General features: G+C 36.0%; 1 protein-coding gene across 9 annotated transcripts in view; it reads left to right on the top strand.

Moving 5' to 3' along the window:
- The window catches only part of fibcd1a (fibrinogen C domain containing 1a), a 172,992-nt gene extending 150,441 nt beyond the window's left edge, over window positions 1-22,551 (top strand). For 8 of the 9 annotated variants that reach the window (XM_048209264.1, XM_048209258.1, XM_048209257.1 and 5 more), the window contains 2 exons: window positions 6,828-7,007; window positions 18,240-18,899. In XM_048209264.1, the coding sequence (XP_048065221.1) occupies window positions 6,828-7,007; window positions 18,240-18,502 (443 nt within the window). In that variant the 3' untranslated portion in view covers window positions 18,503-18,899. Of the gene's footprint in view, window positions 1-6,827; window positions 7,008-18,239; window positions 18,900-21,853 lie in introns of those variants that run through there. The other variant, XM_048209265.1, reaches the window with a different exon arrangement.
- Window positions 22,552-24,668: the final 2,117 nt, after the last annotated feature.

Here is a 24,668-nt window from a genome sequence, read left to right as displayed (position 1 = left end):
CCAAAAGACATTCTCCCAAATTTTACTCCTTAGAGTGAAAAATATTAAGCTGTGTTTTATAGACAATATACAGAAAGAACAGAATGTTATTAAACCGATAAACACTTGACAAGTGCATCTTTTCAGATGATGCTTAATTATTCAAATGTTTCTCATTTTGTAATCTTTATAACCTCTTTTATGGGGGTTTGTGAGGAAAAAGGACCATCATTTAGTTTTTTCTTTTGGTGTGAGTAAGGTCCTTATGTTGTTTTTTGTGGATACACTATATCTGCTAGGGATGCTTTTAAAAATAATAATAAACAAATTCTCCCCAGGGATCTTTTGTAAACACAATAAAAACATCTAATGTCTAACACATTTCAGCAATTAAAAAAAACTATTTCATCACAAGATTTCTGCTGCTTAGACAACATTTCTGACACATCAAGGCTGTGGAAATGATCTGATGAAAGGTTCAGGGGTTTGTGTTTGATTTTGTTGTGTGGACTAGCAAGCTCCTCCCTGCAGGGCTTTCAAGCGGCAGTTTCAGGGGTGATCAATGCTTCCCAAAAACAGATCAAACTGGCTTTGTGTCAACAACACTGGCAGCTATATGAAGTCACCCTGAGATTATATTGCTTCCATATCCAAGTCATACATGTGATTTACAGCAGTCATACAGCATCAATAGGTTTTGCTTCAGGGACCAGATTTTATATCTAGTGACAACTCAACACACACTGCTGCTGTTGATTATTGCTGCTGCTGCAGAGCCAGTATGGACTTGTTACTGCTAATAGATACACAGACATGCTGCTGTGAGCAAGTAAGACATGCTGCTGCATAAATAGAAATGTATAAATCCCTTAGCAGATATATGCAGGTGGAGCTGGGGGAGGTGGAGGGTTTCAGAGGAACTCTGATAGCATGTTGCATGACTAGCCTAAAGAAAACACAGAATCAGACTATTTAAATGTTGAACAGCACTCTGGATCTGCAGAGACGAAATGGCTTGTGCAATATTATATCCATTATAAAAATTCGTTTGAATGTCCGCTGAGGAAAGTGATCTTTGAATTTGTCCTTTTTAAAGTTAAGGGAATTTTCCATACCAGCGTTTTTTTTTTTTTTTTTTTTTTTTTTACAAAACTCCCTTTCAATTTAAAAGTCTCTTGCAACTGACTCATTTACTCGTAAAGTTTGCTGCCATCTAATGGCATATTAATGTAACTTTCACTCAATCCATATTATGCACTAATGGACCCTTTCTCAATACCAAATACAACATATTATTCATATAAAATAATATTTATTGAACAACAATATTTAAATGAACAACAATAGCCATTATAAATGACAATAGGAAATAAACACAATTGTACAATTCAGTCAAACATACAAAAATATAATATTAATATTATTAAATTTAACATAGCCTGATTTGATTTGCTCAGGAACAAGTAATAGATTAGCAAGACCAAAGATTGCCCATTTTATGTACCCAAAATGAATTATATCTCATGTTTAACCTCTAAAAGAGACAGCGTCGAATCCATGAAGCACTGGCCGAGATGAAGCTGTTCTCGGCGGGTACACGAGCACTGAATGGCCAATGACGGCCTGGAGCTTGCATCTCCTAAAACGTCTAAACAATTGTAAAATAGGTGCTATTATTTCATTATTACATTCTTGCCTATAAAAACTTTTACAACTTGAGTTTGTGGTACAACAAGTGTAGTATTTGTAAAAAATGAGGTGGATTTGCTCGGCCGCCATGGCAGTCACTTCCAGCAGAGTGATACAAATGATGAAAAGACAGGAGTGCTGTTATCACTAGAATATCACACGGCTCTCAGTCAATCAGATTTGAGAACCAGAAAGAACTGCTGTGTGTGTGTGTATATATATATATATATATATATATATATATATATATATATATATATATATATATATACTTTTGTATGAGAAAAAAAGGTATCATTTAGTTTCACTGCCCTAAAAAAGACTAAAACAGGGCACATTGCAAGCTTGTTGTGAAAAATTAGTTGGCTTATCAAAGTATAGTCAGCTTCAGATCATATCATGCAAAACAACAGGAAGATGGGTCTCGTATCAGGTTATATGGAGCCGTTTGAAGCCCCGACCAGGTAAAGATAATCATACCCACATTCGTTTTTACATGAAGAATATCACAGCCAGGTCTCTGTCTTTAGCACGCCTGTTCTGATATATTGCACCTCTGTGTAACATTTCTAGGTCCCTGGGTTGAAACAGAAATGACCTTCGAGTGCAAATGGCCTATCCATTTAGTCAGCGCAGAGACCATTAGAAGGGTGTTGGTGCTTAATAGAGCCTGATGTTGCGCTCGGCTGCTGCTGGAACGGCACCACAGCAGTCCCCCTCCATTCAAAGCCATCATAACCATCTCTGTTATTATGCCAATATCATTTGAACAAATGTTAGTCTATTCTGCTGCACTGGAGGGAGGCAGATAGACTGCTGCTTCTCACCCAGGCTATCATGTAACTTTAGGTTCAAAATGTGGGGTGCATTTCATGTGCAAAGGGATGATTCTTAAAAGACGTAGCAGCCAAAAATAGACCTTTTAATCCAGAGACAGAGAGTGGGTTATGGTTGAAAAACTTAAACTTTAAAAACTTAAACGAAAACTAGAAATGTCGTCTTGGCAAATAACTGAAAGTAAGTTGAAATACTAAAATGACTAAAGCTTAAACTAAAATTATAATGAAAACTGAATAAGACTAATTCAACATAAATAAATACTGTAATACTGTATAGCATTAGTAAGCAATATTTACTTATATATATAATGTATATGTATAATATATATTTATAATGTATAGCACTCGCAGAGATGAAGCTGTTCTCGGCGGGTACACGAGCACTGAACGGCCGCTGACGGCCTGGAGTTCACACATCTGAAAACGTCTAAACAAATTGTAAAAGAGGTGCTATTATTTCAGATCTAAACAACTACATTCTCGCCTAAAAAAAATCTTAAAACTACAATTCATGGTACAGCAAGTATAAAACAATAGGAACACGAGTCTCGTATCAGGTTATATGGAGCCGTTTGAAGCCCCGACCCGGTGAAGATAATCATACTCAAAAACTTAAACTAAAATTAAAATGAAAACTGAAAACTATAAAAATAAAAATAAGACTAATTCAAATATAAATAAATACTGTAATGGTATATAAATAATATTAAAATAGCATTAGTAAGTAATATTTACTTACTAATGTATATATACCGCATATGTTTTTTTTTTGATACATATCTGTTTTTACATAACGGACACTTTTCATTATCCAATCAATTTCTGATTAATAAAATCAAGTCCCACCCTATTTTTTCTCACTGAATATCTTGTTTCACTCTAAAATTTGCCAGTTTATGCAAATTAATTGAGTTGTGAATGGCTTCACAATGCCTCAAAAACAATATCTCATTGTCAGTGTTAATGTTAATAATTGTTATAACCCGTAGCTCTTTTTTTTTTTTTGGTACATATCTAATGGCTGTTGAACATCTGTTAGGCACAGTATGATGCTTTTTAAGCAACACGTTCTGTTTTGCAAATATGGCCGCATGCAGCTAAAGTTTATTCACCTAACACACTACCCAAAAATGCTCTGTGGTCCACAACAGCTGAAGACCAGCAGCAAGCTACGATTAGACCTAGCAAAACTCTGCTGTATTGATTTTCTGTCCTGGGGGTGCAACGCACATGCCAGTGAACGGGCTACAAAGGGAATTCATTTGTAGGCAAGCACATTAGTTTCCTGTCAAGCACCTCTCCTCCTCTCTGTGAAAACTGGGTGGAATATTAAGAGTAGAACTTACTAGAATCTGGGTCTCCCGTTGAGATATTGATCCCAGGAAGTAGACCAGAGTCCTTCAAGCCGGTCTTAGCTAAGAATGAGACGTTATGTCTCTAGCAGAGCCGCCCTTCTGTGGAAGAAGACGTGCGCCTTGTGCTTTCAGAATCACAATGTTGCGTTGCTTCCCATAGAACTTTGCTTTGAATGTTGCAGTGGAATATTAAAGTTCACTGCTAGTTCTTTTCAAGTTAGAGTAAGAAGTTTGAAAACAAATAACTTATCAGGTGTTAGGGCTCGTTCACACAGAATGCATCTTTGCGTCTAAGGCCGCAGTTTAACACACTAGTTTAACACACTAGTGCGTTAAACTGCGTTTTAAAATGAAAACGGTCCTCGTCTACAATGGCGCTTCCACAGCATTTCAGTAACGATCTCAGTCTACGCTACATGACCGAAAATGTATGTCACATGACCGTTCATGCACTCTGAAAAATGCTGGGTTAAAAACAACCCAAGTTGGGTTGAAAATGGACAAACCCAGCGGTTGAGTTAAATGTTTGCCCAATGTGCTGGGCAGTTTTATTTAACCCAACTATTGTTTAAAAAAATTAGTATATGGCAGGCTAAAAAATTAACCCAAAATAGGTTGGAAATTAACAGTCGGACACATAATTACCAGAGGCAACAATAATCAAAAGGTAGACATTTATTAATAAGGAATTTAATAAATGATTATTGCTTAATTATATTTATTAAACTTGTTCGATTATTAAACATATTAATAAATGTTCATTTCCAAAATATTTTGAGTTCATTTTAAGCAAGTAATACAGTAATTTTTAAACAATAGTTGCATTAAATAGAACTACCCAGCAGGCTGAACAAACATTTAACCCAACTGCTCAGTTAAAACATACCAATTGCTGGGTTAAAACAACCCAAACATTGGATTTTCAACCATTTCAACCATTTTCAACCCAACTTGGGTTGTTTTTAACCTATCTTAAACCTATTTTTTAGAGTGTGCACACTGGGTATGCACATAGAAGTGTAAACAGTTGCCTTTTGTGCATGTAGGTAGCTGCAGTATTAGCTGCTAAAATAGCTGCTAAAAATGACAACAAAGCTAGTAAAGATTGCAGTTCAGTCTCCATGTTATTGTTTACACAGTTCACAAGGATACTAAACTATAACAGGGTCTGCAGCATTTTCGAAAATCTTTGTTTTTGAGGTTTGAAAACACCAGCGTAGTGTAAACATCATGTTGCCGTCAAGTAAAACAGTTGCCATGCCAACTTCTACTGTAAACAGATGCTCGCAACGCTTGCCCCGCCTCCGAGTTCTTCTGATTGGTCCACTGTTTTGGAACTGACATTGATGATGCTGTGTGCAAAAGTTGAAAATCTTTTAACTTGACACGGCATCTTAAAAATGCGGCACTCGTGCGAGGCGCTGCAAAAGACGCAAGCGTAATTGTCATACACGTCCGTCTAGCATGCGTTTACATAGTAAACAATGGGAAAGTGGCACATTGGAATAGAAAAAAGGCGTTCTGTGTGAACGGCCCCTTAAGGCCAATTCACACCGCACCGACATTTGCCAACAAACGCCAATGAACAAACTGGCCATTGGATTTAGAATTCTATGAGAAAAAACTGTCATGTTCACACCGCCCCAACAAACACCGACAAACGAGTCACAGAGAGTCTGACTGGGAAAATTACACAACTATATGTGTAACCATGTTAACAATGTTGTCAGGCAAGTTTATTAAATTAATAATATAGTATCATATATATTTTCATTGTATTAAAGTATTGAGGCAAAACAAAAATACTAACCTGAAATCTGAAGCGCTGTAGCCAACGATCTGATCGCAACCTATTGCGTTGCTGTTGGTATACACTGGTTTTTAAACTTTTTTTTTTTAGTGTAACCCTTTTTATTAACGAGACCCATAAGCATATACGACCATGTAGCTAAACAAGCCAAAACGAATTATTAAAAAAACGAAACTGAAGGTAAACCTGCGTTGCTCTCATGGTTATACCTCTCTCTTTCGGTGAAATCGAGCAGTGCTCTTGCTGAATGGCACGGATTGCACTATGGACTGTTGTACCTTTTGTATGTTTTTATTTTTTTTAACTATTTTATTTTTTATAATGAACAAGCTGCGATGTCACGTTTCCACTGCTTTGTTGCGTGAGGCATGGGCGCGATCAAACAGCTGTCTTTGCAGGGGACTTGCCTCATTGCAGACATTCCACGACCCGAAAACGCCAATTAAACATGTTCAGTCGGGTGAAAACAGACTCCGACCAACGCCAACAGGGGTATCACACCGATCCAACAAACTCCAACAGACGAGTTTGTTGGCGTTTGTCAGTGTGGTGTGAATTGGAATTTAGGGTCGCTGCAAAAGACGCGAGTGTAACGGTCATACACGTCCGTCTAGTGCACATTTACATAGAAAAACAATAGAAAAGTAGCACTTTGGAATAGAAAAACATGTTCTGTGTGAATGGCCCCTTAGCCAGTAGAGTTAAAGTACAATTTTGGGAGGAAAAATGACAATGTCAATGCTAACTGGCTAATGGTTTAATTAGTTTCAAGACTATCTTTTTTTTTTACAGTAAAAAAAAAGCAAATTGGTCACTAGTAAAACATCTGCTATAGTAATAAAATTGGTAACAATTTACAATAATTGTCTATTTGTTATTAGTTAACTACATTAGTTAACATCACCTAACAATGAAAAAATACTTCATGAATAAAGAATTTATTACTGTCAGTTAACATTAATTTCAACATTTACTAATACATTATTAAAATCAAAAGTTGTGTTTTTAAATATTATTTAATGGACTTAATAAATACTGTAACAAATGTATTGCTGTTATTATTTGAGGTATCATTCAAGCACAAGCTGGTCACCCAAACACTCATTCCACCTTCTTTATATTCAAATTCTCATCTATACACTTTTTCATTTTCAGGCATGAAACGAATCCATGCACTTACCATTCAAGCCAACTACGAGCTGAGGATTGACCTGGAGGACTTCGAGAACAGTACCTCCTTCGCTCAGTACGGCTCTTTTGGAGTGGGTTTGTTCTCTGTTGACCCAGACGAGGATGGCTACCCACTGAGCATCGCTGACTACTCCGGCACTGCAGGTATGATTCACACTATTCTGCCTTTGACTGAGAGTTCCTGTGCTTACCTGCAGTGTGAAGCCAAAAACCATTACATTTATTGCAAAGCCAGAGGTCTCGCAAAAAGCCATAGGTCATAGTGTCCTGCTTTTATAGCTCTGTATTCTTAAGACATCTGGCACAACAGCAGCTCAATCGTGGACCTGCACTGATTCCTGGAGCCAAAGTTCATGTCAGGTTTAATGGGGAGCCTCAGGTAAAAGCTCTTTGGCTGATATGGAGTCTCGCCTAGACAGACTTTTGACTGATTATTCTGGCCAAGAACATTCGCTTTAGACCAAGGCAGACAATTTAACTGACATGTAGTGTGTAATTATAACCATTCAAGATTAATTGAGTTAATTGAAATATTATTTTTATATTAACTTTTAAATGATTAATCCTGTATATATATATATATATATATATATATATATATATATATATATATATATATATATATATATATATATACACACACACATAGAGAGAGCTTTTGTGTGTGTGTGTGTGTGTGTATGTGTGTGTGTGTGTGTGTGTGTGGGTGTGTGTGTGTGTGTGTATCTTCAACGTTTTTGTGTTCAAAACAAGCCCATGTTAAGCACAGAGAGGAAATCCAAACTTAGTGGCCTGAATTGCACCCAGCAAAACAAAAAAGCTCAGCCTAGAATAGAAACTATCATGAGAATCACAAGACTAATTTAAAGTTTCCTGCCCTGTTGTCAGTGGTGTTCAGATATATTCCTGTGGCACGCAAAGCAACTGGGGCCACGGGTTATCGTCTGTGCTGAGGCAAAGTGATGAGCAATTCTCAATGCTTCACCTGCGCTGTCGCCGGGGCCTCTTTTTAACGTTAATTGGGTCCCGTACTCTATTATTCTCAGGTGTTTTTCCCCGAGCACTGCCCTCCTCGCTGGGGCCGGACGCAGGCGTGACCTTCGCCGTGTGCCGGAAAGGGCAGGGATAATGAAGCCGTAGAATACATCTATGGTATTCCAATAAAGCAGCCACTCGGCTTATTATAGGAGACGTAAACAAACACTCCTATTAACATAAATCAAGAGGAGAATACTGCATCCACACGTCTAATTAGCAAAGCTGTCTTAAACATCCCCCGCTGGAGGAGTCATGCCACATTGATTCCCAATCTTATCAATTATGTCTTGTTTGGACTCTTACGCAGCTGTCTCGATTAAAATGCAAGCATGGTCATTTAAAGCATTAATGTATACATGAATGGTAAGCTGGACTGACCGTAAGCATTAAATCACATTTAGATTTTTTTCGTCTGAGCTGTGCTTGCTCAAGTATGAAACTTAGTTTTTAATAAAATGCTGAGAGAGATCAACACAGATCAAATGTTTTAGCACAATTAAATCAAATTGCCATTTTTTAATAGTAAGCAGCAGCGTGGAACAAAACAATAGCTAAAAAACAACCAAACACCAAAACACACAACTTCGCAGATGCAAACTGAGGTTTCTGGAGGGAAACGTTGTGAGATGTCCTTGACACCTTTAATAATGGTTTGTCAGACATATAGCAAGTCCCTCCTCAGAGTCCAACCTTCAAAGAAATTAGAAAGGGAAAATTCTAAGACAAGGCCAATGGTAAAAGGCACACTGTGGCTATAAAATCAAAAGAAATAAAAAAGCAAGAACTTTATTTATTGTCCCTTTACCACAAAATATCCAGTGCTGCCAAGTCCGCGGTTTTCCCGCAGAATTGGGCTACTTTTACACCGTTGCCATGGGTTGTTTTTCATGTCCACGGATTGAAGACCCTACATAACATGATATTTAGCCTCTGTAATGTGAATTTTACTAGGGGAGCCCTTCCAAAAATGTGGATTTTTTTCCCTCTGGAACATGATTTTTATCGGGGTAGCCCCCCGAAACACGATTGGGCTAGTTTTGAGTAGCAATTGGGCTGTTTTTTTTTATGAAAACCTGGCAACCCTGAAAGTATCCTTTTCAATGATATTATTAACTTGCTGATTGTCTCGGAAACCTTGTATCTCCATATTTCGTCAGTTTTTTCATAAATCATTACTATTGCTCACCCTTTATGTCTGTCTGTGGGTTTTACAAATATTTAACCCATGAAAAATATTAAAAAGAGCTTGTGACTAAACCTCGTAACTCCTTTGGATCATCAAAAACCTCATAACTCCGCCCCACAATTAACACTCTGAGGTCTGAGGGTATTGCCGGCGATACCACCGCGTTTTTTTTCTTACCAGTGTGAAAGAGACTCAAAATACTCCGTCAATGTTGCACATACAATTAAGAGTTATACACCATTTTAATCTGTTGAATGTCTTCTTTCATTTGTGTACACTCAGAGTAAAAACTAAATGCTGTGCTTTTTGTAAAATAAAGAAAACTAACATGATGCGTGATCTCTCGTCTTATACATGCATTCATCTCTCGGCAATACATGCATTCATCGTCTCAATCGTTTATTTATTGTCTTGAAAAGTGTTTATCTGGGTGTTAAAGCCATGGTTAGCGATCTCTAGAAGACATGCAGTTAGTTCCTGGTTCTTCTTCTTCTTTATATGGATCTGTGGCCTAAAGGTGTACAGAGCGCCCTCCGGCTGCAAGTATGAATTGTATCCAGCACTCATAGTGATGATATATAGAATAAATCTAGAATAAATATTACTCCTCTGTATAGAAATTTGACATAAACATATAAGAATCCATCAATATTTCTCCAAATGTGCATGCTTTAAGCTAAAAGCCTATATGAAATGCCATAGAGGTAACATAATTGTTCAGACACTTTGCATCACAGAAATACATTATATTTTAAAGAATATAATAGAATACCATTATTTTAAATTGAGCTGAGACATGATTACAGAGGGTTTTTTCACACCCTACCTGACTCAAAGGCCTCATTAATATGCAAGTCATTTTAGGTCATTATTATTTGATTCTTTTGTCTTCTCAGGTGTAAATGGCCCATTATTCATGATCATTCACGCCTCCATGCATACTGTGTTTCTTGACAAAAAGTGACTTACAAAAACTAAATCAATATATTGTTTTATATGAAGGAGTAGGCAGCATAATTTTTACATAATTCTGAAGCAAAAACTCTAGTCTACAACCTCCAATACCCAGAAGTCTTATGAACACAGATTTAATATACTTTTTTTGGCCTTATTTCAGTGACTTAAGTTTTTTGTTTTTTCAATAACCACGCATAAACGTTATTCCTTCAAAAAAACAAACATGTACATACATGTTCCTCACATATTATTGTAGCCTAGTTTGTGTTGAATACAGTGTAATGACACTTGTGTCATTAATGTGTTTATGAACAAATGAAAAAAGCACAAATGTCAGGGCATGTCAAAACTTCTCCAGGCCCCAAATCAGCCTCAGACTCCAGAGGGTTAAAGAACTGGTGTTTTCTTTACTCAGGAAATTATATATTTACACACAGGGTAACACTTTAGAATACTGATCCTTCATTAATGAATAACTACACAGGAACAAATGAATAATGCATTATTAACACTCTAGTAACTACTATTAACTAACAATAAACTCTGATTAATGAATTAGTAAGTAATAGTGCTCAGTTGAAGGTGGTAGTTCACTATTAACTAATCAGTAACTACTGTTTTTTTTCATACCTCCCAGAGAACTACTAAGAACTACTATATAAAGGTTCATAATTAATGAGAATAATGCATAATGTATAATTAATTCTAAAATGAAGGTGATAGTAACCCATTAGTAATGACTGAAGTATTACCAAATACTTAAGAAGGAATTACTTATTATTTGGATCAGTATTCTAAAGTGAAAAACATGATAACTCTCTAGCAACTACTGAAGTCTTTGAAAACTTTTGATGTTTTTGTAAAGTATTGGATAGTAATAACTCAAGAGTTACTATATAACTCTAAAGTAACTACTTCTTATTTGGATCAGTATTCTAAAGTGAAGATCATAGTAACCCACTAGTAATTACTTAAGTGTTACTACATCCTTCTAAAGGAACTACTAATTATTTGGATCAGTATTCTAAAGTGAAGATCATAGTAACCCACTAGTAATTACTTAAGTGTTACCAAATATATCATAAGGAATTACTGTACAAAAACATACAAAAACATCAAACGTTTACAAAGACTTCAGTAGTTACTAGAGAGTTATCATGTTTTTCACTTTAGAATACTGATCCAAATAATTAGTAATTCCTTCTTAAGTATTTGGTAATACTTCAGTCATTACTAGTGTGTTACCAAGACCTTTACTTTAGAATTAATTATACATTATGCATCATTCATGTTAATTATGAACCTAAATATAGTAGTTCTCTAGGAGGTATGAAAAAACAGTAGTTACTGATTAGTTAATAGTGAACTACCACATTCAACTGAGCACTATTACTTACTAATTCATTAATCAGAGTTTATTGTTAGTTAATAGTAGTTACTATAGTGTTAATAATGCATTACTCATTTGTTCCTGTGTAGTTATTCATTAATGAAGGATCAGTATTCTAAAGTGTTACCACACACAGTGTTAATTATTTTAAAAATACAGTGTTTTTTCCGCTGATCTATATAAATGACTAGATAGATAGATAGATAGATAGATTCTAGGGCTGGACAGTTAATCGAAAAGTAATCGAAACCGAAATTCAGAACTTCTAACCGACATAATTTTCCCATGTCAGTCATTTCGGTCTTCAATCCTGTTAAAGGTGCCCTAGATTCAAAAATTGAATTTACCTCGGCATAGTTGAATAACAAGAGTTCAGTACATGGAAATGACATACAGTGAGTCTCAAACTCCATTGTTTCCTCCTTCTTATATAAATCTCTTTTGTTTAAAAGACCTCCGAGGAACAGGCGAATCTCAACATAACACCGACTGTTACGTAACAGTTGGGGTGTACGCCCCCAACATTTGCATATGCCAGCTCATGTTCAAGCCATTTTATCTGTATCTGATTTACAATGAGCAGAAATCTGTAAGAAATGTTATGAACCATAGATAAAATAACTGCTGAAAGTGAGCACTCTTTCATTAGGAAAAAATATCCCACCTTTAATAGTACAAACCTTGTCAGTGAACTATGACAACAACAACAACAAAAAGTTCATTAATTGTAATTGAGGTAAAATGTTCAATTAATCAATATTTTGATTTTAGGTCATATCATCCAGCCCTAATAGATCATAAATACATACATAGAATAACACACACTCATGAATTTATGCACAATAAGACCAAAAATTTAAATAATAAAGATAATTACTTGTAACACTGTAAAATGTGCCAAAATACTGTATATGGCATCCAAAACCACAGAGAATCTCTTTCAGGCCATTAATACTAGCCTAAACCCTCCAAGTTACTTCTTTAGCAGACATCTAAAACCGTGCAGAGGCAGCTGTCTGAAAAGTGATTTTTGTGTTGATGTACGGATATGATATGACATTATTTCAATATGACAGTGCATCCCTGTGGAGATTTTGATGAGCCATACCCCAGAATACTCTATTTTTCATAAATACTGTGATGTGTGAAAACTCTTTTGGTGTAAAAGTGTTCCTCGCACCCTGTCCTTGCATGCGAGAATTTTCATACCATAACTGCTTGCATATCATAACACAAGCATGGTGTTTTTAATGCTACTCTGTTTAATGAAAGGCCTTTACGATAGCGTAGAGGAAGAGTGCTCAGCCACAGCGGGGATCTCTGGGAAGAAATAATTACCTGAGATGAGTTTTTACACCCATGATGCCCTGATCTCTGTAAACACTTTGAGTACTAATACAGTGCCAACTTCAAAGTGTGCTAATGACAGTTTTGCAAGTGCACAGAAATGTTTTTACTACCATTAGGGAGGCCAGAGTAAGAAGCAAAATTGCATGTGAGTATTTGATTATTTTGTAACAATGCTTGTCCAAGTAGAGGAGTGTATAATTTCTCTCTGATGTTGCAGTGCTTTTCGGCATTTATGCGATTATGCATTCATGCGCATACCTAATGACTTGTATCGCCCTCCTGAGTGGGTCTGTCTCAAGACATTTCAGAAAAGTCTGAGATGCACCTTCATGCTGACACAAGCTACACACCCCCTCAGGTGCACAAATTGCGAGGTCTGTTTTGCACAGAATCTGCAATTTACTGCAATGATTAATCATCTCGTTCTAGCAAATGAGTATTTTTTTCCGGCATTGTTTGTATGATTGGGGATTCTTTGAAATGGAACACTTTATGAATATTGCAGCATACTAGTGTTACTGAGGCAGTTGGTTAAGATTTGTTCATATAAAGAGCTAAGGATTTCCTGCCAGCGGCTTTCCCTGATGAGCCTAAGGTGGTTAGCTAGTCTCCAAAGCTAGTTAGGCTGGTCTGTTTTGAGGGTTTTTTTAAGTGATTTTGGTCATTTTTCAGCTAATTAGACTGAGAAACCAGGTACACCAGCTTAAAAGGATAGTTCACCCAAAAATGAAAATTCTGTCATCATTTAAACACCCTCGGGTTGTTCCAAACATACAAAAATGTCTTCGTTCTGCTGAACACAAAGGAAGATATTTGGAAAAATGTCAGTAACCAAACAGATCTCGCCCCCCATTGACTACCATAGTAGAAAATATAAATACTATGGAAGTCAATGGGGAATGAGATTTGTTTGGTTACTGACATTCTTCCAAATATCTTTAAGGTGTTCAAGTTTGGAACATGGTTACCGGTTCAAGGTAACCAGCTTGACCAACATGGTTCAGATAACCATCTAGACCAGCTCTGACCAGCTAAATAGCTAGCTTGAGACCCATCTGAAAAGGATAGTCCACCCCAAAATGAAAATTATGACATCATTTACTCATGTCGTTTCAAACCTGTATGACTTTTGTTTCTTTGAAAGAAAGTGTTGGTAACCAAACAGTTTCCGTTCCCATTTCCTTCCATTGTATGGTCAAAAAATATAATGGAAGTCAATGGGAACTGAAACCTTTTGGTTGTTAGTGTTCTCCAAAATATCTTCTTTTATGTTCCACAGAAGGAGGAAAGTCATACAGGTTTTGAAAGAAGATATTTTGAAGAATGTTGGTAACCAAACAGTTTCTGATCAAAAGGACAAAAAAATACAATGGAGTCAATGGAAACCAAAACTATTTGGTTACTAACATTCTTCAAAGTATAATCTTTTGTGTTCCACAGGGGGAAAAAAAGAAAATCACTTGTTTGAAACAACATAATGGTGAGGAAATGGTTATATTATTTTCATTTTTGGGTGGAATATCCCTTTAAACCAGTCTAAGATAGTAAAGCCTTAGCTGGTTTAAGCTAGCTGGATTCTCATCTTAGACCAGCTCATCTTAAGTTTATCCATCTTAAGTAAATCAATCCTCTGTATCATTTTTCTGCTGGCAACCTCCACAGCTGTTCACTGGGTCTCCTTTCACAGTCCAGATGCTGTCATTTTATACCACCATCATTCTGCTGATTCATTATCTGCTAGACCACAATGATGAATCTATGAGGCACCAGAAACAAGTTTATGATGTGTAACACACTTTACAATATGACATAAAGGCATCAATTGGATCTCCTTTGTCCCAATAAAACGGCTATCACGATACATGTTGCAGCAGAGTAGAATTAGAGTCAGAGGATGAGGACAGGAGAAGGGTTTTACTGCAAGGCTGGCAATAAAAAGCTGATCATGTCAGCGGCCCGGGCCCAGTGGAGCCGGGCGGTATGGAGGCAGGAAACTGGGATTAGATTAGCCTAGCTGCACTCTGCAACATTACGTCCCTGAGACATACATCACAGAGCTTAATAAGGGCACATTAGTGGCAGTGCGTTAAAACGCTCCTCTCTTTGGTTTTTGTCTCTATTTCCACATCACTAGCAGAGCTAGCAATCTCAATATGCAGATCTAAACATGCTAAGCTTATTGTGAAATGTGTGTCCAGTTGATCCAACTTCTTGATATATGAGCCTATAAACAGTGTTTTGGAATCACTGTTCTAAGCAATTGGATTTTATGAATTGAAGGCTGTAAAAAGCAAGTATAAATGCATGAATGTAGGCTATGCTATACATTATGTGTATAAAAGTTTTAAAATACACTACCATTCAAAAGTTTTGGGTCACTTTGATTTTTAAGGTTTTTGAAAGTGTCTTATGTTCACCAAGGCTGCATTTGTTTGGTAAAAAATACAGTAGAACAGTAATATTGTGAAATATTAATACAGTTTAAAATAATTGATTTCTAGCTTTAATATATTTTAAAGTGTATTTTATTCCTGTGATGCAATGCTGAATTTTCAGCATCATTACTCCAGTCTTCAGTGTCACATGATCCATCAGAAATGATACTAATATGCTGATTTTGTGATCAAGAAACATTTCATCAGTGTTTTTCTTGTTTGGAAATTGTAATAAATTTTTTTTTTTCAGGATTGTTTAATGAATAGAAAGTTTAAAAGAACAGAATTTGTTTCAAATAGAATTTATATGTTTCAATGTAAAAGTCTTCATTGTCAATTTGAATCTATTTATTGCATCCTTGCTGAATTATTGTTTTTTTTTTTTTAAATCTTACTGACTTTTGAAAAGTAGTGTATTAACATTACATTATAAAACACATTTTCCAGAACAGGACTGTTTAAATCAATACATTTTAAATGATAAAATAAGAAAAACCAAGCACTAACAAGTTAACTCTTTCCTCACCATTGACGGAAATTTCCTGCTTCCCATGTTTTCACTGTTATACGGCAGTACAGAATCTCCCGATCAAAACACAAGCAAAAAAGAAGCCCATCATATGTAAGCATATGCATATGTAAAATAACGTGATCATCAATATTAAACAGCATTTAAATCACAACTGCCATAATGTTACTGAATGACAAACTTGACAAAAACTCAATTTTCTCAGCTTTTTGCTCAGAATGTAGCTTTTTAATGAAACGTACCTATATTTAAGTGTTGATAAAAAAGGAATGCATGAAGCTAGAATAAAACTTGCTTGTTCAGATATTCATACAACAAAATATTCTGGGGGCCATGAAGCTTTTGTGAAAATTATCAAAAATGCTGGTGGTGGCTGGCAAATTTTTTTCAAAAAATTTGTTGGGGAAAGTGTTAACAAGCAATAGGTAGAATGCTCTGCAGTTTACTTGCAATCGTAAGAGACATTATATTTATATTACAATAAAAATATTTGAGTCGTCATTATTGCATTGCATTTCTGTTGCACTTTATTTGCATGCTGGCTTATATATATATATATATATATATATATATATATATATATATATATATATATAGATAGATAGATAGATAGATAGATATATATATATATATATATATATATATATATATATATATATATATATATATATATATAGATAGATAGATAGATAGATAGATAGATAGATAGATTTATTAATTCTCACAAATCATGTTTTTTTTTATTGTGCATTCCAAGTAATATCATTCAAACTGCAGTTGGGTTGTTTTGATTAAAGGTGCTAAAGAGGATGTTTTGTTTTATACATTTTTGCAATATTACTTGAAACTGTCTTTACTAACTGATAAAATACTATTTATTAGGTGCACTGAAAGGAAAAATATTAATATAGATCATCTGTGCACGAGGTAGGGCCTTAAAAACATCAGCCAATCGTTTACGTGATCATCGTGTAAACGATTGGCCCTCTGGCTTGTCAATCACTGCCGTAAGGTTCCTTGTGAGAGACGCGCGCGGCTGCGCGCTCCAGTAACTTTCCACACTCCACAGGTGCCGCATGCAATGTTTTTGTCAGGAGACAGGAGTAACAACTGCAGATTATGAGTTACCTGCGGTGAGTCCGACATAATGAATCCACTAACACGACACAGCGAATGCCGGTGGTAAACACTCGTGTTCCAATACGAGTGTTTACGAGTTTTGGGAGGCGTTCCTTCGAAGGAGGGGGGTTGTTCTTACGCATGCGCTCATTTCAAAAACTCAGTAACAGTCTTTGGTTTCTCAGTCGACGAAAAGATCCTCTTTAGCACCTTTAAGTTATAATAACCCTCAAAAATACAGGTAACTTACAAAATTAAACTACATTGAAAGTATGTTTTTTTGTACATACTAAAAGTTTGTTTTTTAGCAAAAGCAGACAACTCCACATTTCATGTTTCAGAGTTAAACCAAACCAAGTAATTGCTTTGTAATTGCATTTAAAACACACAAATGCACTCACACACTAACAGATCAACGCACACACACACACGCACATACTGTACACACACTCACATAAATGCAAAAGGACAACCAAGGTTTCAGCATGTCAGACATGTATAAGGACATGCAGAAGTCAACATTATAAATCCTCGATCACTTTTAGTCAGCTTTGACGAAACTCCCCTCAGCTAGCGCGTCTTTTTGAAGTGACTAGCAGCCTTGTCACCTGACCTAAATACTGCGCGCTGATTCGCTAAAACAGACTTATCGGTTTCTGTACACAAACAACTGTGAATGTTTCTGCTGTGAATGTGACCTCGAGATGCCTTGACAGTGGACAAAACCAGCTTTTCTGACAAAACATATTTACGCTTCAGAACGTGCTATATGTGGAGAATAATGCACAGCTGTCACTTCTTTTTTTTTTTTAACTGCCGTTGATCGGTTTTTGCAAATGAACTTTTCATATATATACATAGTTCTGTCATGAAATTTTAGATGGCTGAGGCTGATGGGTCCTAACACAAGCTGATGTTAATTACAGCGTTAACTACTTGGCACAAGCTGATCAGTCCATGTCACATCTGCAGCCAATGAGCTTGTTTCTCACACATTTAAACTGCTGGTTATCATTCACTATAGCAGTTTGCAGTGCGCTTCAGAAATATTTTTTAATGGACATTTTACCTAATATTTGTATTTACTTAACTATTATGCTTGTTATGAGGTTCCATGAGGTTCTATGTAGACTGTAGACAGCAAGGTAGCTCATAGGTTTTGGAAAAAGCTTCTTCGTTGAAACCTTGTGTACTGCATTTTCTAACTTTCCATGATATGGATAAACAAAGACATTGCGGTTGAGTGACTCACTTGTTCTTTTTTTTTCTGTCTTTTTTTCTCACCGTCCCTGTCTATCACACGCTCACTCTTCCACCCTTCCTCTGTCTTTCTCGATCTTTCTTTCCATCATGCATTGATCTGACACTGCAGGCGATTCGCTACTCAAACACAACGGGATGAAATTCACCACTAAGGACAAGGACAACGACCACTCTGAGAATAACTGCGCGTCCTTCTACCACGGCGCCTGGTGGTACCGCAACTGCCACACCTCCAACCTCAACGGACAGTACCTGCGCGGCCAGCACACCTCGTACGCCGACGGCATCGAGTGGTCGTCCTGGACGGGTTGGCAGTACTCGCTGAAATTCACAGAGATGAAGATCAGGCCGACCAAGGAGGAGAATAAATGAGCGAGAACTAGAAAACTCGATTAGAAGAACTCAGAGATGGCTGTAGGTGTTAGAGACACTCGGTGCAGAAATGCAAGAACTTTCCGAATACAACTTCTTTCTCATGTTTCTGTTTCTATCCGTCTTTCAATCCCCCTTTTCCCACCATCTTGTAGTGTTCGTGCTAATGCCCAGTGGGCTGCTGTTTTTCTCTTGATCTACTGTTCACATCTCTGAATATTATTATGATGAAACATTGCAGGTATTGTCAAAAATGTACTAATGAAAAAAAATCAGTAGTTGTTGTCTAAAAAAAAAGAAAAAACAAAAACAAACAAACAAAAAAAAAACTTCTGTAGCTGTGAAATTTAGCAAGAATGTGTAGCTTTTCATAAAAAATAAAGACTTTTAACTCTTCTCAAACATCCGATGGAGAGGCAGCTTGTCCTATGTTATTTTCGTTCAGTGCTTAATCAATAACTCGTAGTTAAACATGACAAGGTTGCTATTGGTGTGTCCAGCCACTGCTGTAATATCTGGGAGGTAACTAGGCTTTCCCACATGTCGAGTAAATACGTTATTGACCACCAGGGATGCTCAAAGAGAATATGTGTCACAGAGGTGGCTTTGAGAGTGATGGGCCAATACAGGCACATTTTTCACTCTGACAGGTCAGTCTGTGGAAGGTTTATCAATGGAGAAGCTGAATGTCTCTCAGAAATCACAGTAACCCTTTTGTGTTACTGCCGGTTAGCAGAATGTTGGATTTTATCTTATGCACAGTATGTCAGATTCACCTGAAATCCCAATGAGATGGATTGACAGAGCTTAAGGCTTAATCTTGGAGGAGATCTGAGAAGTGAACTTGGGTTGAACTGCTTTTATTGTTGTGAACAGACTGACTCTTCTGTTTTTATAGTCAGATCACACTGGAGATCGTTTCAGTAGCTACTGATATATGATCATGCATTCATTTAATGTCATTGTTTTTAGATAAATTGTGAAATTCTCCAAATCTTTTGCTAAAAAGGAATAGTTTACCCTAAAATGGGTCAAGATCTAAATTACATTTAGGCACAAATATTTGATTATATTGTAGCAAATAGCAATTGTTTTAACATTGCTTGGTTTGTTTGGAGGCTCTTTAAAGTGTGAAATGACTTAAGGGATTAGTTCACTTAAAAATTCCTGATAATTTACTCATCCCCATGTCATCCAAGATGTTTATGTCTTTTTTTCTTCAGTTGAAAAGAAATTATGGTTTTTGAGAAAAAACATTCCAGGATTTTTCTCCATTTAGTGGACTTCAACGACCGCCAATGGGTTGAAGGTCCAAATTGCATTTTAAATGCAGCTTCAAGGGGCTCTACACGATCCCATCTGAGAAATTAGGTTCTTATCTAGCAAAACGATCATTAATTTTCTAAAAAAAATTATGGACCCACTTTATATTAAGTGGCCTTAACTACTATGTACTTACATTTAAATTAATCATTTGATACAATGCACTTATTGTGTACATACATGTTTTTACATTGTACTTATATTTTAAAAATACCTGCATGTAAATACATCTGTAATTAATTTCTGTTATTGCATTTATAATTACACTGTTGACCCATCCCTTAACCCTTACCTCTACCCATAAACCTACCCATACCACCAAACCTGTCCCTAACCTTACCCGTACCCCACCTCAATAGCTGCAAATGTGTTTTGCAATTCAATATGAACCCAGTAAGTACATTGTACTTATTTTTTGATGTAAGTACATAGTAGTTAAGGCCACTTAATATAAAGTGGGACCAAAATTATATACTTTTTATATATTAAATTTTATATACTTTTTATATATATTATAAATTTGGATGATTTTGAAGATGGAGGAGAAAATGAGATGGAGCTTTTCGTCCTATTGCGGTACTTCCGCCTACGTCGTGCATGACCTTTCCAGCGTGATTACGTGCTGCATCGCAGAGCTTTTATATAAAAAGTATATAATTTTTTAGAAAATGACCAATCATTTTGCTAGATAAGAACCTTATTCCTCGGTTGGGATCGTGTAGAGCCCTTTGAAGCTGCGTTTAAACTGCAGTTTGGACCTTCAACCCATTGGTAGCCGTTGAAGTCCACTAAATGGAGAAAAATCCTGGAATGTTTTCCTTAAAACTGAAGACCGAAGAATGAAAGACAAACATCTTTTATGACATGAGGGTGAGTAAATGATCAGGAAATATGAATTCTGAAGTGAACTAATCCTTTACTATAAACAATACTATAGTTCAATACATTTTCAGTGACTCTTTCTGCACATCATTTTGTTATGCCAGTAGGTGGGGACACATTACTTTATGGGTCTTTTTAGGTGAATTGCTGACTCATTTACTCGAGTGAGTAATGAATCATAGAATGTTCAAAAACACTGATTCATTCAGCAATTAAAGAAATGGCTGTTTTTATGAGTAAATCGCTGAATCATTTACTCAACCCATTTGTTCATAAATGCTGATTCATTCAGGAAAGAATTTAAAACTTTCACTTTTCCATAATAAGTGGCACTGACAATGAAAATATGTTTCCTTTCCAAACCATCAACTTGCAATGTCCTTTTACACATTTACTTATGTTTTATGTGTGTTTGTATTAGTTTTGATAACACAATATTGAACATGTTTAACTGCTGTTTTATTTATATACTAATGCCATTTATCCTGCAATGTCCATGTTTTTAACTAAGATCACCCAGTGTTTAGAATGTGAAAATCGGTTTCATAACTTTATTTGTATCTTCATATTTGTTGTGATTGTACATTGATTATCCTGTCAAAGATTAACATTGTCTGCACTTTAAACAACAACATCAAACTAGTCAATTCTGTTTCAAAATGTTTTACAATCACTTTTATATCTATATTGGATGGAATTCAAAGAAATAGTTTTATGAATCAAAGGATAACTAATCCCTCAGAGTATTTTAGAAATGCAAAGCATTTCAATATCAATATCTGCTTTATTGTTCAAATGTTTATCTGTGTTCATATATACTCCAATGCCAATCCCTACTGAAAAACCAGTTCGACAACGTCAAAGAAACTACAACAGCTGTCACAGCCCAACCAAACTGATGCGTTTTGATCAAGTTTGTGACACATTCTTGCTCAATAAAGAGAACTGCAGGCATTTCTGTGAGATGAAATTGTTTAAGATGAACGCCGCCATGCAGATTGAGTTTCATGGTCAATTCCCTCTGGAAACTGTAGGAGGGATTTCAATGCTCCAGCTGTCCTAGCATGCACATTCAAAACCAAGAGAAAATGCCAATAAAATACATCCCCGCACCTCATCATGCCATGTTTTTCTTGCTCTCCACAGGTATATTAAAAGAAATTTGCTGTTCCTCTTGGGTGTGGAACTGACAAATGTGAGATGTGGACTGGAATAAGAGAGATTGGTTTTGTTGCGCTAAAGGACAGAACGTGTAACAGCTACAGCTTTTGGGTAAAGACAGATTCTCAGTTTGTTGCCCTACAGTTGCTCTTTGTGAACTACTTGGAACTCAGGAACCCCTGCTGATGGCCTCTCAAACTACACCTGTCTGCTGACTGCGCTTGCCAGTCATCCATGTAAATAATTTAACCGTGAAATTGAGCATGTCTTGTAGTATAACAACACCCCAGGATGACAAGAGGACGTTTCCTTTCTTTACACATCTTGCCCTTCCTAACATCCCCCAAACCTTCAAACCCATCATTTGTGACCAGCTATCAAAGCGAAGGCAGATCTACTGTACGCTATTAACACTTGGTACGCTCTGCTGTGAATTACGATGGACTTTTTTTTTTTAGGTCTTGTATTAGAGGTATTTTTTATGTTGATCATTAAAATGTGTTTCATGTTCTGAGTGACATTTAATAAACATCCCCAGTTTCTAACATACGCGCTTTCGGGTTGACTGAACCATTTCCTGTGACAGAAAAATTAAACTAATTCCTCCTTAGCAGTTTGGGAGAGAATGTCAGCTGAGGTCAGCTCATTAGCTGGTAATTGACTAGGTAAGCCAATAAAAAATCCTTAGGTAAAGCCTTTTTTTAATGTGAATATTGTGACTATCACATTTGCCTTTCTTTTAAATATTTGCAAGTGTGCCAATCTCAGGCCCAGATAGAACAACGAGGCTCTCAGCTGATGAATGTTTCAGGAATGTTGTGGAAAAGTATGACATTAAATGGAGGAAAGGAAAGATCTCAAAGAAAGATAGACTCTCCTAGAGTATGGAAAGAAAAATGGTTAATATCCAACAATCATGCAACATTCATTTTCATAAGGTGACAGCAACCTACTTTTTAAACATTTTATTTTATTTCCTAATATAACTATGTGTTTCCTGAAGTAAACGACTGGATATAAATCTGAAATAACAGTTTTTTAGGAGTTTGCAGTTTAAGACACTTTCCATGAAATTTTAATTCAATTCATTGTGGTATGTTAATTACCAAATTGTTTTTAAAAAAAAATTATATTCCTTAAAATTGATACGTAGGAAGTGACATCACTAGGACCCTATTATATTTATATTTAATTCTTCCTTATAACCCAGTTAATGGAAAGTACCTAAGTTAAATAATAGAGCAATAATTCTGAAAAGGTTACTAGCTCTGCAAAGGGACGTTTTACACCAATTTCTATTTAAATGGTAGAGAGTCTGCCAATACAGCACTAAAAAAAAAAAAATCCAATATGCTAAGGTTTTACTCTTTCAGATCATTTTCCCATCCCATCTCTAGTAATGCTTTTAATGGTTCAAAAATGTTCATTTTCTTTAAGCTATATATATCTACTACCATTCAAAGGTTTGGGGATGGTAAGATTTTTTTTATGTTTTTAAAAATTCTCTTATGCTCACCAAGGCTGCACGTATTTGATCAAAAAATACAGTAAAACAGCAATATTGTGAAATATTATTACTTATTAAAACAAGTGTTTCCTATTTTCATATACAGTATTTTAAGATGCAAGTCATCATTGTCACATGATCCTTGAAAATCAATGAAATCAATCTAAAATGTTGACTTGGTGCTCAAGAAACATATCTTATTATTGGTGTTGAAAAGAGTGATGCTGCTTAATATTTTTGTGAAAAGAATGAAAGAAAAAAAAGACTTTTGTTGGCTAATGTGGCAAGTATTTAGTGACATCCTCTTACACTTGAGCAATAGCAGGAACTGGCTCTTTTAAACTAAATGGAATGGAAAATGACTGGAAGACCAAGAAAACTTTTAAAATATGATGAGAAGTTTCTCAGAGTTTTGAGAAAATGGAAGATTACACTTTTGCTGTAGTGTGTCAGTAGGAAATATCAGTTCATATTTCTAAACATTCATTTTGCAATTAACCCTTTGACGCGTACGATCACACCGGTGTGATTAGCACGTTCAGTGTGATTAGCACGTTCAGTGCATCACATGATCAACTGCCAAATTCAAACGTGTTTGCGTGCTTTGGCTGGCGGTAATCCAGAGACGGGCGCGCTCAGTGCTTTTCATATATCACAAATATGCAGCGTTTTCAACCACATAATGTTTAGGTTTCAGACATTTAAATACACACAAGTACTAACAAAACAATACATTTAGAGTTTGTAAAATACACTCTGACGTCTACAGAAGCAGCAATAGCAATCATTTCCATAATAATTAGATGACATGTTTTTTTTCATATCAGATACATTGTGTAATAACTTTAAAGTTTACTCTATTCTTCTCCCAGTTCACCGGCTCACTTCTTTTCAAACTAACATGGCGGCGCCCATCACGCATATGGCTCAACTAACGTGATTGTCATTAAGGTGTTTAAACAGCAAAACACATCCACTTGCAAATATTTGACAATATCAGATAGTTCATGTTATAGTTAACAAGTTTGTGAATATTTTAAATAAAAAAGGAAAAATGACATAAAAGCAGATCATCAGTCATACAGCGCTAATGTGGCTGCGGTGTGTCACGTAACAAGCAATGACACGTCACCATGGAAACAATAAAGTGATACTTTCTAACAGTCGCCTTGAAAAACTCACACTGGGGGCTCAGCCAGAATATTTTTAAATTTACGTCTGAAAGGGTTAATTATATTAATCCATCGAGATTTTTGTATGCACAAGGAGTCTGACAACAGCTGGTGCTCCACA

The sequence above is a fragment of the Megalobrama amblycephala genome, linkage group LG12 (genome assembly GCF_018812025.1).
Source record: "Megalobrama amblycephala isolate DHTTF-2021 linkage group LG12, ASM1881202v1, whole genome shotgun sequence".
NCBI lineage: Eukaryota > Metazoa > Chordata > Actinopteri > Cypriniformes > Xenocyprididae > Megalobrama > Megalobrama amblycephala.
Note: the sequence above shows the minus strand (reverse complement) of the source record. Positions and strands in the feature narration are given on the sequence as shown.